The sequence below is a fragment of the Opisthocomus hoazin genome, chromosome 12 (assembly GCF_030867145.1).
Source record: "Opisthocomus hoazin isolate bOpiHoa1 chromosome 12, bOpiHoa1.hap1, whole genome shotgun sequence".
In the NCBI taxonomy this organism is placed as follows: Eukaryota; Metazoa; Chordata; class Aves; order Opisthocomiformes; family Opisthocomidae; genus Opisthocomus; species Opisthocomus hoazin.
Genome location: NC_134425.1, coordinates 4,266,646 through 4,280,064, shown reverse-complemented (window position 1 = coordinate 4,280,064; position 13,419 = coordinate 4,266,646). Strand labels below are relative to the sequence as shown.

Genomic DNA, 13,419 nt, shown 5'->3' with positions numbered 1-13,419 from the left:
AGAAAGAATTTTATTTTTGTAAAAGTTGTCAGCTGAATCCTTGCTACGTTTTGCGCTGCTGCTTGTCCTGGAGGCGAGTGCTGGGTGGAGGCAGGCGTGCAGATTCATGCAGGGCTGGTACTGTCAGGTGGTTCCCCTGTAGAGCCCGGGACAAAGCACAGAATTACCCTGCCCTAGAGGATGAAGACGGTCTGTCCCAGCAGCTCTCCCACCACCCGTGGCCTGGCTGGCGCCCAGCTGTCCCTGAGGGCTAGTTTAGGGAGAAGATGATGTTCAGCCCTGCTGCTGCCAGACCCACAGCCTCCTCCCTCGGTGGCCTGGGATCTGCAGCACACTGTCCCTGCCCTGTCCTCTCCACCTCTGCCCTGCCTCTGGGCCAGCATCTGTCATTCCCTGGTGCTAGGGGCCCAGCCGTGCTCCTGCCCTTGGGCTGTGGTGCTGCCTGTTCCTGTCCTGCACCTGGGCCGTGGCCCTGCTGAGCTCTTCCCTGAGGAAAGCCGGATCCACCTTGCAACCAACCAGCTCCTCTTCTCGCACAGCCAGAGCTCGCTCTCTGTCCTGCTGTAGCTGCTGCCAGTGCTGGGCTCGGCTGCTCAGCTCCTGCAGCCTGTCCTGGAGGGCCTGGACCTGCCGGTGGCACAGAGAGGCGATGGGAGAGAGAGCACCCGAGCACAGCTCCGGTGCGCTGTGGGAAGGCTGGGGACACGCTTACCCGCTGCTCGCTCTGCTCCTGGGACCCCCGCAGCTTCCTCAGCTCCCAGTAAATCTGCTGCCTCTGCTCCTCGTAGGCTGCAGTCTTCTCCTGCTGCTTGGCTTGCTCTTGCTGGGCTTGGGCCAGCTCTGCCTGCAGGGCTGCCATGTCCTGCGCCTGCATGTGAAGCTGTGGGGCAGGGAGGGTGGCTGGCTGAGCCGGGGGCAGGCTGGGGCTCTGGCAGCTGGGAAGGGCTCTCTGCAGCGCTCTGCTGCTCTGGCACTGAGGGCTGCGTGGTGGCTGGCTGTGTCTTGGGGCTGTCCCATCCCTGCCCTCACCTGCTGCCAGGCCTCTGCCAGGTGCTTTCTGTTGGAGGCCATTTCTCACTGCAGGGCTCTGATGGTCTTGTTGACTCTGCTGAGCTGCTGCAGCCATCGCTGCTCCCGGGCCCGGCTGGCTCCCAGCTCCTCCTGCAGCTGAGCCAGGCTGTGCTGCAGGCCCTGGCTCCGCTCCTCCTGTGCCCACATCTGCAGAGAAGGAGATGCGTTAGCGGGGGCTGCATGGCTGTGCTGGTGCCGGTTCCTGGCAGAGCGCGGTCCGTGCCCTCTGTCCTGCTGCTGAGCCCAGCTCGCTGCCCGCTCCTGCAGCACAGGCTTTGCTGCAGGGCTCTGTTCTCTCTTCGTCTGTCTGTCCGGGCGTGCTGGGGGGAGCGCGTGCGAGCGGCCGGGCCTGGGCGGGGGTGCCCGTGGGGTCTCTGCAGGGCCTGGTCCGCAGGGCCTGGCGGGGGGGGGGGGGGGTACTGCCCTCCCCTTCCGGGGGGGTGCGGGGGGCTCTCCCCCTGCTCCCCCGTCCGTGGGGTGGTCCGGCGGCTCTCCCCCTCCTCCCCGTCCGGGCTGTCCCCGGGGGTGTCCCCGCGTCTCCTCCCGGAACCCCGCTCTGCTCCAGCCGCGCCCTCCACGGCCGGAAGTCCTCCCGTGGCCACGTGACCCCCTCCCGTTCCCCTAGGCCGGAAGTCCGCCGAGAGCCCGGCAGCACGCCCTGTACTCTATGGTGGCCGCCAGGCCGATAGGTTGTGGCTGGCGCGTCTATGGTGCGCGTGGCTAGAGCGGCTCCTCCCGCGGAGCACTGTGGGGTGGGCGTGGCGGCGCCGACGCACCGCTGAGTTAGCGGGCTAACGGTTGCCGAGGCAACGGCAGGGAGGTTGGCGGGCGGGGAGGAGGGGTGCGGGAGCGGGCCCGGGGCAGGGCTCCGGCGCCCACCCTCCCGCTGACGGCCGGGCGCCCGGCGGCGATGGCGGCGGAGGCGAGCGAGGAGTGGCTGCACCGGCTGGCGGGGACGGGCCCGGAGGAGGAGGCCGGCGGCCTGGTCCTGCGGGGCCGGAGCGCCGCCGCCGAGCAGCACGTCTTCAAGGCGCCGGCCCCGCGGGCCTCCTTGCTGGGCCTGGACGTGTTGGCGGCTCGGAAGCGGCGGGAGCGGGAGGACGAGGCGGCCGCCGGCGGGAAGCGGTCCCGGGTCTCCTCCTACAAGGACTGGGAGGAGGGCCGCGACGAGGCGGGCAGCCCCGAGGAGGAGGAGGAGGAGGAGGAGGAGGAGGAGAGCGATCGGAGCAGCCGGAGCGGCCGCAGGGACAGGTGGGGTCAGCCTGGGGGCTCCCGGTGCTGGCACCGAGGGCTTTGCAGCCGCTGCGTCCGCCGCGGGGGAAGGAGCGTGGGTGTGGGCCGCGTCTGTGGGGATACAGCCAGGGCCGGGGCCTCCTGGGTGGTGGGGAGGCCTGGAGGTCTCCTCAGGGAAGGGCTGTGGGGCACTGGTGTTGGGCTGCGGAGTCTGAGAAGGGCTCGTTCCCCGGTGCCCTCCCTGAGGCGTGCGGGCAGGAGCGCGTTTGGGTGCTGGCGGGCCTGCAGGCAGCAGCCACCCCCTTGTGAGGGCATCTGCTTCGGCGTGCCTGGAGGCCGAGGCCAGCTCAGGGGTGCGCGCCTCTGAGAGCATCGGCAGGGCTGGTGGGCGGTTAGCGAAGGGTGGAGAGAGCGCCTGTAACCGTGAGCTTCTGCTGTGGCAGCGCGGGGAACTAGGCTTGTGTGGGGCGAGTCAAAGGCCAGCTGTTCCTCAGCACTGCTGAGCTTTTCTTCTCTCTGCTCTGCTTTTCCAGGCATTACCGCTCTGTCCACGTGGAAACGCCTTCCTACACAGGGGGTGTCAGCGAGGAGTTCTGGGAACGCAGCCGGCAGCGGGAGAGGGAGCGTCGGGAGCACGGTGTCTTTGCCTCCTCCAAGGAGGAGAAGGAGCGAAAGAAGGAACGCGGTAGTGATCGGGACCACGGTCGTAAACGGGACCGAGGTAACTGCTCAGAGCCCTTTGTGACTCTTCCTGCGTAGGCTTGGGGCTGGTCCCTCAGCCTGTTTGCAGTCCTTAGCTGATGCTCGTGGTGTTTTGTGCAGCAGACTCGGGAAGCCCATTTGTGCGCTGGGCGCCTGACCTCATGTTCTTTTCACAGAGGAGCGGGACCGGAGTCGTCACAGCAGCAGATCAGAGAGAGATGGTTCTTCAGAGCGGAGCAGCAGGAGGAGCGAACCGGAGAGCCCCAGGCATCGGCCCAAAGGTAGGAGTGGGACCTGCGGAGTTCTCGTGTGAGAGCTGACAGAAAGGGGCTTGGTCTTTTTTTTTTTTCTTTGTTTCTTCCTGTTTTTTTTTCAGGATGCATGTGGGTAGAAAAGCCTGTAGCTTTGAGGGTTTGTGGTTAGGGCAAGTGTCAAACTCCTAGTTTGAGCGGGGTCTGGGAGCACTTTGCCAGCCCTGTGTGTGAAAGTCTGGCTGGTCTCTGCGTAGCGGGATCTGTTCTGGGTCAGTGTGACAGAGATGGGGTCCTTTGGCAGTTTTCCCTGGAATCGCTGGGTCGGCACCCTCTCTTTGAGGGAGGGCAGATGGGTGGTACCCTCTCTCCATGCTCCTTGCTGGAAGGTGTACGGCGGCTCCAGGTGCTGGCGGTCACTGTTTGAACACTGGGTGTCAAACCTCCTCTGCTCTGCTAGATGCAGCTACTCCGTCTCGCTCCGGCTGGGAGGAAGATGATGGTGGCTCCAGCAGTGCCCGCCGCTCACAGTGGGAATCTCCCTCGCCCACGCCTTCCTACCGGGACTCAGAGCGCAGCCACCGGGCATCGTCGCTGCGGGACACGGACCGGAGAGACCGGGACAGGTATCAGTGCCGGGGGCTGCGCCTGTGAGCGTTTTTGCTGCAGAAAGGGGAGGGTGTGTGTAAGAGCAGCGCCTGACTGTGCCCACCGGTTCCTCCCTCGCGCTGTTTCTTCAGGTCTGTGAGGAGCAGGTACGCGGACAAGACGCCGTTGCCCACCCCGTCGTACAAATACAACGAGTGGGCTGATGACCGCAGACACCTGGGGGCCACGCCACGGCTGTCCAGAGGGAGAGGTGAGGAGCTCGGGCTGAGCTGCCCAGGCTGGGCAGTGGCGGAATCCCCCTCCCCTGCGCCGCGCAGGGTCAGGCTCTGCGGGGTTTCCTCTGGACCGGCAGCCAGGCCGGTGTCCGGACTGAGCAGCTCACCCCCCGCCCCCAGGGCAGCGTGCGGACGGGGAGGAGGGCATTGCCTTTGAGACGGAGGAGGAGCGACAGCAGTGGGAGGATGACCAGCGGGTGAGAGCTCGAAGGCGGGCAAGGAGCGGGTTAGGTGGCGGGCTGGGGGCTGCCGGGCTGGGCTGGGCAGGCCGCGGGGCCACCACTAGTCAGCGGGATGGGGGGCAGCGGGAGGTCCTGGCCCCAGCGGGATGAGGGCTGGCGGAGCTCAGGGCAGCCCTCTCCCCCCCTAGCAAGCTGACCGGGACTGGTACATGATGGACGAGGGCTACGACGAGTTTCACAACCCCTTGGCCTCCTCCTCCGAGGAGTACGTGAAGAAGCGGGAGCAGCACTTGCACAAGCAGAGGCAGAAGCGCATCTCGGCACAGCGGCGGCAGATCAATGAGGTGGGGGCGAGGTGCGGGGTCGGCTGCTCCGAACGTGCGGGCGCTGCTCGTTTTGCTGCCCCTCGAGACACCCTGTTGCTTCCGGTTACTGGAGGCTAGAGCCCTCCGTTTCATCCTGTTGTCAGTGCCCGGCCCAGACCTGAGCTCAGTCTCCTGGTGTCATCTTTTGGGCTTTCCGTGGGGCTTCTATGTATTTTCTGATAGGTTGTTTCCTGCAGGATAACGAGCGCTGGGAGACAAATCGCATGCTGACCAGTGGCGTGGTTCATCGGATTGAAGTGGGCGAAGATTTTGAGGAGGACAACTCAGCCAAAGTGCATCTGTTGGTGCACAACCTGGTGCCCCCTTTCCTAGATGGAAGGATTGTCTTCACCAAGCAGGTAGAGGCTGTGGCTGGCGGGACTGACGGCAGGGAGCCCTGCGAGTGCGAGCTCCCTGTGCTGACGCAGTGCTTCTTTCCTCTAGCCAGAGCCAGTCATCCCTGTCAAGGATGCCACCTCGGATTTGGCCATCATAGCCCGGAAAGGCAGCCAACTGGTGCGCAAGCTCAGGGAGCAAAAGGAGCGTAAGAGGGTATGCTGCGACCTTTTGGCTTACTGTCCCACTGTACGTGCTGCGTAGTGCCCCACAGCATTTGTCTGGACGTTGCAGAACAGAGGCTGTGGCGGTGATCAGGCTAAGGCATTCCTATTGTTGTGAGCGGGGAAATCCTGGCAGCCGAGCTCGTTGCGTGGTCTCGTAAGCAGCTGCTGTGATGTGATTTCCTTGGGCACTGCCTGGGACATGAATCACTGTGCGCTTGTGCAGAGGACTCTGATGCAAAGGACTTTGGGACCATGGGAGGGGAGAGCAGGTGGAAGAGCGCAAGGTAGCTTAGGACAGTCAGCAGTCAGTGCGGTGGCAGAACGTATCTTGTTGTGTCTCAGCAAAAGAGGTTTTTGTAGTTTTTGGGGGTGTTTTCTAGGGACTTTCTCTAAAGCTTCTGTGGTAGCTGTGGGGAAAGCACAGATGTGTTCCTTGTAAATTGAAACTGAGTGGATTTGAGCTACGTATGCTACGAGCGGAATGAAGGCAGAAGCTAAACTGCTGTCAGAGGCGAGATCAAACAGGAAGGTGGGAGAGAGGCCTGTGACCACCTGCCAAGGGCAGGAAGATCACCTCTGGTTCAGATTCGTGTAGATCTAAGTTCAAATTTAGTGGAAGGATCGGCAGCTGGAACCGTTTTTTTCAGAGGCGGTTGGTCGTCCTGTGCCTGTAGTCTCTGTATCCAGACCAGTGTCTCAAAGCTCTGCTCCGGTTCACTTGGAAGTGGGGGACTTGATGTAGGAACGGGGTTGGTAGTGCATTCTGCGTCGTAGCACTGGGGAATTGTGGGGCTAATACACTAAAGACTGGAGAAGAAAGATTTGTCGGTGCTTGCTGTGGCAAAGTTACACTGCTCTCTGTCCTTCCAGGCTCAGCATAAGCACTGGGAGCTGGCAGGCACGAAGCTGGGAGACATTATGGGGATCAAGAAAGAGGAGGAAAAGGACGAGATGGTGGCAGAAGATGGCAAAGTGGATTACAAGTAGGAACTTCCTTTGAATTGGTCCTGCTCAGGCAGTGACGGGGGTTGTAGGCGTAGCAAGGTGTGTGGAGAGGCGGTTTCAGGACTTCTGCTGTTTCCTTAGGGCTGAGCAGAAGTTTGCCGAACACGTGAAAGAAAAAAGCGAAGCCAGCAGCGAGTTCGCCAAGAAGAAATCCATCCTGGAGCAGAGACAGTATCTGCCCATCTTTGCTGTGCGGCAGGAGCTGCTCTCCATCCTCAGGTATGGCTGCTAGGGAGCCAGCCGTAGAGCATCCCCAGGGCACTGGCCTACATCTCAGGAACCTGACTGAGAAATTCTCCGAGATACCTGGCCCCTTCAGAAGCTGTACCCTCAGGAAACAAAGCCCGTCGCTTTGTGCGGTCGGTGGCAGCTCTCCTGCCCCAGCAGGACAACGCTTGGGTGGCCAGCCGGGGCTGTGAACGCAAAAGCCCTTCTTCGTGGTGTATGAAGAAATGATTTTTTGCCTTTCTGCAGAGACAACAGCATTGTGATTGTGGTGGGGGAGACGGGGAGCGGGAAGACGACGCAGCTGACGCAGTACCTCCACGAGGATGGCTACACAGACTATGGCATGATCGGCTGCACCCAGCCCCGCAGAGTGGCGGCCATGTCGGTTGCCAAGCGGGTCAGTGAAGAGATGGGGGTGCGCCTGGGAGAGGAGGTGAGCCTGGCAGCGGGTGCAGGGGTGTTGCCTGATGGCGGTGAGTGCCTGGGGCTGTGGGAATACCGGCTGGAATCTCTGTGCCCTCCCAGGTGGGCTATGCCATCCGCTTTGAGGACTGCACGTCTGAGAGCACAGTGATCAAGTACATGACAGACGGGATCCTGCTTCGCGAGTCGCTGCGAGAGGCTGACCTGGACAACTACAGTGCTATCATCATGGATGAGGCCCACGAGCGCTCGCTCAATACGGACGTGCTCTTTGGCCTGCTTCGGGAGGTGCGTGTGAGCCTGGACGAGAGGGCAGCAGCGCAGGGAACACGAGCTGGGCTTAAAGCAGAGGATTGGCAGGGACAACGCTTCCCTCCCAGGCCTGGGAGAGGGAAGGAGAGGTGCCATGTCTCTGCGCTTGCTGCTCCAGCCTCCTGGTCCCTGGTTCTGGGGAACTGAATCTTCCCTGGTGCCTAAGTTCTGCCTGAGGCTTGCTGGCTGACTGTCAGAAACTCTAGGTACAGAGAGCTTTGCTGGCTTGAGGCTTCCTGGACTGAGGTCGGCTGGTCTGCTGAACTGCACAGCTCGTACAGCGTCTGCGTTCCCTGGCACTGGTGGCCAGTGCCTCTAGAGTACAGCAGGAGCTCTGTCCTGTGCTGTTGTCTCAGTAGTAACAGAAGCAGTCTGCAGCCCTGCGCAGATGCCCCTTCCTTATTGTTCCTTTTGTCTGCTTTCTAGGTGGTGGCCCGACGCTCGGACCTGAAGCTGATTGTCACCTCGGCCACCATGGATGCCGAGAAATTTGCCTCCTTCTTCGGGAACGTTCCTGTTTTCCACATTCCCGGGCGCACTTTCCCCGTCGATATTCTTTTCAGCAAGGTACGGTTAACGTTGCAGAGGGAAGTTCTGTTGTGACCTGGGTGTACTGTAGTCTGCGGTGGAGAGAAAGGACAGAGGAGGAGCAGCTGTGCTGTGCTGCACTCTTGTGCACAGGACAGGGCAGGTGAGATTGCTGGCATCTGTAACCCGGGCTGTGCCTTTCAGACCCCCCAGGAGGACTACGTGGAGGCTGCGGTGAAACAAGCCCTGCAGGTCCATTTGTCTGGTGCTCCCGGAGACATCCTCGTCTTCATGCCTGGCCAGGAGGACATAGAGGTGAGCTGGAAGGGCAGGCACTGTCTTACCCCTTGTTGTTTTAGTGTTACATTTATACCCCTCCTTGTGTCTAGGTGACCTCAGAGCAAATTGTGGAGCACCTTGAGGAGCTGGAGAAGGCGCCTGCTCTTGCTGTGCTGCCTATCTATTCTCAGCTACCGTCGGACCTGCAGGCCAAGATCTTCCAGAAGGTGCTGACGTGTGCTCTGTGGTGGGAGTGGGGACAAGGGAAACTAGTGCAGGGAAGACGACTGAGCAGGAGTGAGAGGTGCAGGCGTGCCTTTTGTATTGCATGTGGAGGGCGAGGGAAAGCGTGTGTCCCCTCAGCTTCTCAGGAGTCACCCCTGTCTCTCTGGGGTCTCTGTTGCTGCTCTGCGCTCTTCCTCAGCAGTGCAGAGGCCCTTGCCCGGGGATCTGACTGATGTGCGGTGTGCTTGCAGGCTCCGGATGGGGTCAGGAAGTGCATTGTTGCCACCAACATTGCAGAGACCTCACTGACGGTGGACGGCATCATGTTTGTGATTGACTCTGGCTACTGCAAGTTGAAGGTAAGCCAGGATTCCCTCTGCTGTTTATGTCTGTGATCTCTGGGGTTGGGTTGAGGGAGTTCTGTTGTAGCGACCCAGCCTTCCTCTTCCTTCAGTCTGCTCTTCTTGTGCCCTGCAGGTTTTCAACCCCCGTATCGGCATGGATGCACTGCAGATCTACCCCATCAGCCAAGCCAATGCCAATCAGAGGGCGGGCCGAGCTGGCCGAACGGGCCCAGGCCACTGCTTCAGGTAGGCACGTCACCGGTGTTCCCGTTTCTGTGGTGTCTGCACCTTGGCATCAGGTTATATTTATCTTTTTCCTCACTGGAGCTGTTTGTTGTCTTGAACTTCTTGGGGTGGTGAGGGCAGTACGCAGGCCTTGAGGCCTTCTCGTTTGGACCCAGTGCCTCTGCGGAGGAAAGGATACGCTGCAGTTTCTTCCCTTGCCTGTCTTCACTCGTGGCCGTTGCACCCTTGACGCTGTCAGGACAACAGCCAAGCCAAAGGCAGCTTTCTCAAGGCTTTGCTTTGAGACTGGTCTGCGCCCAGGGAAGGGCCGTGCTGGAGAGGCTGTATGGCGCCCTGACGTGCTGGGGAGGCCACGCTTCGGCCAGGGCAGAGGTTCCTCCCCGGGCTCCTGCGGACTGGGCTGGCTGCGTGTGCAGTTGCTGCCCCGTGCCGTGCTTGGCTGCGTTGGGCAACGAACGGCTGGTGAGTCAGCCAGGAGCAGTGCTCGGAACGGGAGGAGGAGCACGCTCTTGGCATCTGTTCCCCAGGCTCTACACCCAGAGCGCCTACAAGAACGAGCTGCTGACAACCACGGTGCCCGAGATCCAGCGCACCAACCTTGCCAACGTGGTGCTTTTGCTCAAGTCCCTGGGTGTGCAGGACCTGCTGCAGTTCCACTTCATGGATCCGCCCCCCGAGGACAACATGCTGAACTCCATGTACCAGCTGTGGATCCTGGGGGCCCTGGATAACACAGGTATCTGCTGCGGGGGCGAGGTGTCAGCCCGTGGAACTGGGACCTGCCCAGCTGCTGATCCCTGTGCTGTTCTGCAGGTGGTCTGACCGCAACAGGACGCCTCATGGTGGAGTTCCCACTGGATCCCGCGCTCTCCAAAATGCTCATTGTCTCCTGCGACATGGGTTGCAGCTCTGAGATCTTGCTGATTGTCTCCATGTTGTCTGTGCCTGCCATCTTTTATCGGCCTAAGGTACCGGTTTGCTCTTTCAGCAGTTTGGGGCCTTCCCCTGCCCTGCCCTTTGACTAACCTGTGTTCTTTGCTCGCCCTTCAGGGCCGAGAGGAGGAGAGCGACCAAGTGCGGGAGAAATTTGCTGTTCCAGAGAGCGATCACTTGAGTTACCTGAATGTTTACCTGCAGTGGAAGAACAACAGCTATTCTACGCTGTGGTGCAACCAGCACTTCATCCATGCCAAGGCCATGCGGAAGGTGAGGCTGTGGCGGCGAGGCTGGGGGAGGGAGCCTGATGGCGGGGACGGATCCGACTGCCACGGGTCTTTGCAGGTGCGGGAGGTGCGTGCCCAGCTCAAGGACATTATGGTGCAGCAGCGGATGAGCCTGGCATCCTGTGGTACAGACTGGGATGTTGTCAGGAAGTGCATCTGTGCTGCGTATTTCCATCAAGCTGCAAAGCTGAAGGTGAGAGGCGTCTGTGCTGGCCTGGGGGCTGCGAGGCCCTGTCTAGGAACAGGTGGGCTAAGCACGCTTCTCTTGGCAGGGCATCGGGGAGTACGTGAACATCCGCACAGGCATGCCCTGCCACCTGCACCCCACGAGCTCTCTGTTTGGCATGGGCTACACACCAGACTACATCGTGTATCACGAGCTGGTCATGACCACCAAGGTGAGCGTGAGCCGAGGGCTGGCAGGAGGGGTGAGGAGCGCTCTGAGGGAGGTGGAAGGGCGTTGCTGTGACGCCAGGATCTGTCAGAAGAGCAGTTCTCAGCCTTTCTCTTCTGTACCAGCTAGGCATGTCTGTGTCATCTGCAGAGTCTTTGTTTGTCCCTTTCCCAATACTTTTTCCTGGCCTAGGTGAGACGTACTTGAACTTTTTTGTGGTCTCCCCAAGCCCAGCCCGTGGCAGCTTCTGAGGGCAGGAGGAATTGTCTGGAAGGGGCATAGTCCCAGGCCGAGAAGTGCCATCAGCAAGTGGGGGAGGGAGGGAGCTGCCGTGGCTCTGAAAATGGTGCCCAGGTGCTGAGAAAGCCATCCTGCTCCCCTGGTTTTTCCTTCTGTCCCTGCAGGAATACATGCAGTGTGTCACTGCTGTGGATGGAGAGTGGCTGGCAGAGCTGGGCCCCATGTTCTACAGCATCAAACACGCTGGCAAGTCACGCCAGGTCAGTCTCCTGTCCAGGCCGAGCTGGCAGACAGCGGGCTCACTGCACGTGTGTTCTAGTGTAGCGCGTGTTTGTGTTTTCACGTGGAGGGCCTGCAGAGAGTCTGCTGCTGGCCAGCCCTCTGCCTGTCCCTGACCTGCTGCTGCCTTGCTCCAGGAGAACCGCCGCCGTGCCAAGGAGGAGGTGTCTGCCATGGAGGAAGAGATGGCTTTGGCTGAGGAGCAGCTGCGTGCTCGCCGGGAAGAGCAGGAGCGCCGTAACCCGCTGGGCAGCGCGAGGTAGGTGCTGGCCCCGCCTGCCCAGGGGTTGTCTGCTTGAGAGCAGGCGCAGGGAGCTGCGGGGAGGATCCCAGCTTCCCCGCGGGTGTTCTGGTGCAGGGAAAGGTTGCGTATTCCAGGCATCACCCTTGTCCTTTCCTGGCAGATCTACTAAAATCTACACCCCTGGGCGCAAGGAGCAGGGGGAGCGCCTGACACCACGACACACCCCAGCCCGCTTTGGCCTCTAAGAAGGCAGTGCCCGTTGCTTCGAGGCTTGAAGACTTCCACCAGCGGCCGAGTCTTCGGAGAGTGCCCAGCTCCCCTGGTCACTCTACTCCATGAGGTGCTCTACAGCGGACCCAGGAAGGCCATGGTGCTTGGCCCTAATTTTGCTACAAAACAGAAAGAATTTTATTTTTTTAAAAGTTGTCAGCTGAATCCTTGCTACGTTTTGCGCTGCTGCTTGTCCTGGAGGCGAGTGCTGGGTGGAGGCAGGCGTGCAGATTCATGCAGGGCTGGTACTGTCAGGTGGTTCCCCTGTAGAGCCCGGGACAAAGCACAGAATTACCCTGCCCTAGAGGATGAAGACGGTCTGTCCCAGCAGCTCTCCCACCACCCGTGGCCTGGCTGGCGCCCAGCTGTCCCTGAGGGCTAGTTTAGGGAGAAGATGATGTTCAGCCCTGCTGCTGCCAGACCCACAGCCTCCTCCCTCGGTGGCCTGGGATCTGCAGCACACTGTCCCTGCCCTGTCCTCTCCACCTCTGCCCTGCCTCTGGGCCAGCATCTGTCATTCCCTGGTGCTAGGGGCCCAGCCGTGCTCCTGCCCTTGGGCTGTGGTGCTGCCTGTTCCTGTCCTGCACCTGGGCCGTGGCCCTGCTGAGCTCTTCCCTGAGGAAAGCCAGATCCACCTTGCAACCAACCAGCTCCTCTTCTGGCACAGCCAGAGCTCGCTCTCTGTCCTGCTGTAGCTGCTGCCAGTGCTGGGCTCGGCTGCTCAGCTCCTGCAGCCTGTCCTGGAGGGCCTGGACCTGCCGGTGGCACAGAGAGGCGATGGGAGAGAGAGCACCCGAGCACAGCTCCGGTGCGCTGTGGGAAGGCTGGGGACACGCTTACCCGCTGCTCGCTCTGCTCCTGGGACCCCCGCAGCTTCCTCAGCTCCCAGTAAATCTGCTGCCTCTGCTCCTCGTAGGCTGCAGTCTTCTCCTGCTGCTTGGCTTGCTCTTGCTGGGCTTGGGCCAGCTCTGCCTGCAGGGCTGCCATGTCCTGCGCCTGCATGTGAAGCTGTGGGGCAGGGAGGGTGGCTGGCTGAGCCGGGGGCAGGCTGGGGCTCTGGCAGCTGGGAAGGGCTCTCTGCAGCGCTCTGCTGCTCTGGCACTGAGGGCTGCATGGTGGCTGGCTGTGTCTTGGGGCTGTCCCATCCCTGCCCTCACCTGCTGCCAGGCCTCTGCCAGGTGCTTTCTGTTGGAGGCCATTTCTCACTGCAGGGCTCTGATGGTCTTGTTGACTCTGCTGAGCTGCTGCAGCCATCGCTGCTCCCGGGCCCGGCTGGCTCCCAGCTCCTCCTGCAGCTGAGCCAGGCTGTGCTGCAGGCCCTGGCTCCGCTCCTCCTGTGCCCACATCTGCAGAGAAGGAGATGCGTTAGCGGGGGCTGCATGGCTGTGCTGGTGCCGGTTCCTGGCAGAGCGCGGTCCGTGCCCTCTGTCCTGCTGCTGAGCCCAGCTCGCTGCCCGCTCCTGCAGCACAGGCTTTGCTGCAGGGCTCTGTTCTCTCTTCGTCTGTCTGTCCGGGCGTGCTGGGGGGAGCGCGTGCGAGCGGCCGGGCCTGGGCGGGGGTGCCCGTGGGGTCTCTGCAGGGCCTGGTCCGCAGGGCCTGGCGGGGGGGGGGGGGGGTACTGCCCTCCCCTTCCGGGGGGGTGCGGGGGGCTCTCCCCCTGCTCCCCCGTCCGTGGGGTGGTCCGGCGGCTCTCCCCCTCCTCCCCGTCCGGGCTGTCCCCGGGGGTGTCCCCGCGTCTCCTCCCGGAACCCCGCTCTGCTCCAGCCGCGCCCTCCACGGCCGGAAGTCCTCCCGTGGCCACGTGACCCCCTCCCGTTCCCCTAGGCCGGAAGTCCGCCGAGAGCCCGGCAGCACGCCCTGTACTCTATGGTGGCCGCCAGGCCGATAGGTTGTGGCTGGCGCGTCTATGGTGCGCGTGGCTAGAGCGG

The 13,419-nt window shown here is 61.8% G+C and overlaps 3 protein-coding genes across 5 annotated transcripts; 1 reads left to right on the top strand and 2 right to left on the bottom strand.

Annotated features, from left to right (window-relative positions):
* Positions 1-33: 33 nt before the first annotated feature.
* LOC142362827 (polyamine-modulated factor 1-binding protein 1-like) lies at positions 34-1,642 on the bottom strand. Of its 2 annotated transcripts, XM_075433508.1 has the most exons (4): positions 1,030-1,642; positions 713-880; positions 508-627; positions 34-136 (listed from the first exon to the last, which is right to left on the bottom strand). In XM_075433508.1, exons 1-4 carry the CDS (start codon positions 1,069-1,071, stop codon positions 44-46), a joined length of 423 nt encoding a protein of 140 aa, XP_075289623.1. In that variant the 5' UTR covers positions 1,072-1,642; the 3' UTR covers positions 34-43. The 2 variants fall into 2 exon arrangements, with proteins under 2 accessions (XP_075289623.1, XP_075289622.1); XM_075433507.1 differs by having other exon boundaries at positions 45-627.
* A 246-nt stretch (positions 1,643-1,888) lies between these two features.
* LOC142362834 (pre-mRNA-splicing factor ATP-dependent RNA helicase PRP16-like) lies at positions 1,889-11,643 on the top strand. Its single transcript, XM_075433526.1, has 26 exons — positions 1,889-2,322; positions 2,838-3,025; positions 3,183-3,287; positions 3,718-3,883; positions 3,998-4,116; positions 4,262-4,338; positions 4,512-4,667; positions 4,886-5,047; positions 5,133-5,240; positions 6,122-6,234; positions 6,338-6,475; positions 6,731-6,917; positions 7,010-7,195; positions 7,646-7,786; positions 7,952-8,062; positions 8,137-8,253; positions 8,503-8,610; positions 8,729-8,841; positions 9,369-9,577; positions 9,655-9,809; positions 9,892-10,047; positions 10,123-10,257; positions 10,337-10,462; positions 10,863-10,958; positions 11,115-11,236; positions 11,382-11,643. The coding sequence occupies exons 1-26, from the start codon at positions 1,982-1,984 to the stop codon at positions 11,464-11,466; spliced, it is 3,720 nt and encodes a 1,239-aa protein (XP_075289641.1). The 5' UTR covers positions 1,889-1,981; the 3' UTR covers positions 11,467-11,643.
* On the bottom strand, positions 11,585-13,261 carry LOC142362835 (polyamine-modulated factor 1-binding protein 1-like). 2 transcript variants are annotated; one of them, XM_075433529.1, is made up of 4 exons: positions 12,649-13,261; positions 12,332-12,499; positions 12,127-12,246; positions 11,585-11,755 (listed from the first exon to the last, which is right to left on the bottom strand). In XM_075433529.1, the coding sequence occupies exons 1-4, from the start codon at positions 12,688-12,690 to the stop codon at positions 11,663-11,665; spliced, it is 423 nt and encodes a 140-aa protein (XP_075289644.1). In that variant the 5' UTR covers positions 12,691-13,261; the 3' UTR covers positions 11,585-11,662. The 2 variants fall into 2 exon arrangements, with proteins under 2 accessions (XP_075289644.1, XP_075289642.1); XM_075433527.1 differs by having other exon boundaries at positions 11,664-12,246.
* Between the last annotated feature and the right edge of the window lie 158 nt (positions 13,262-13,419).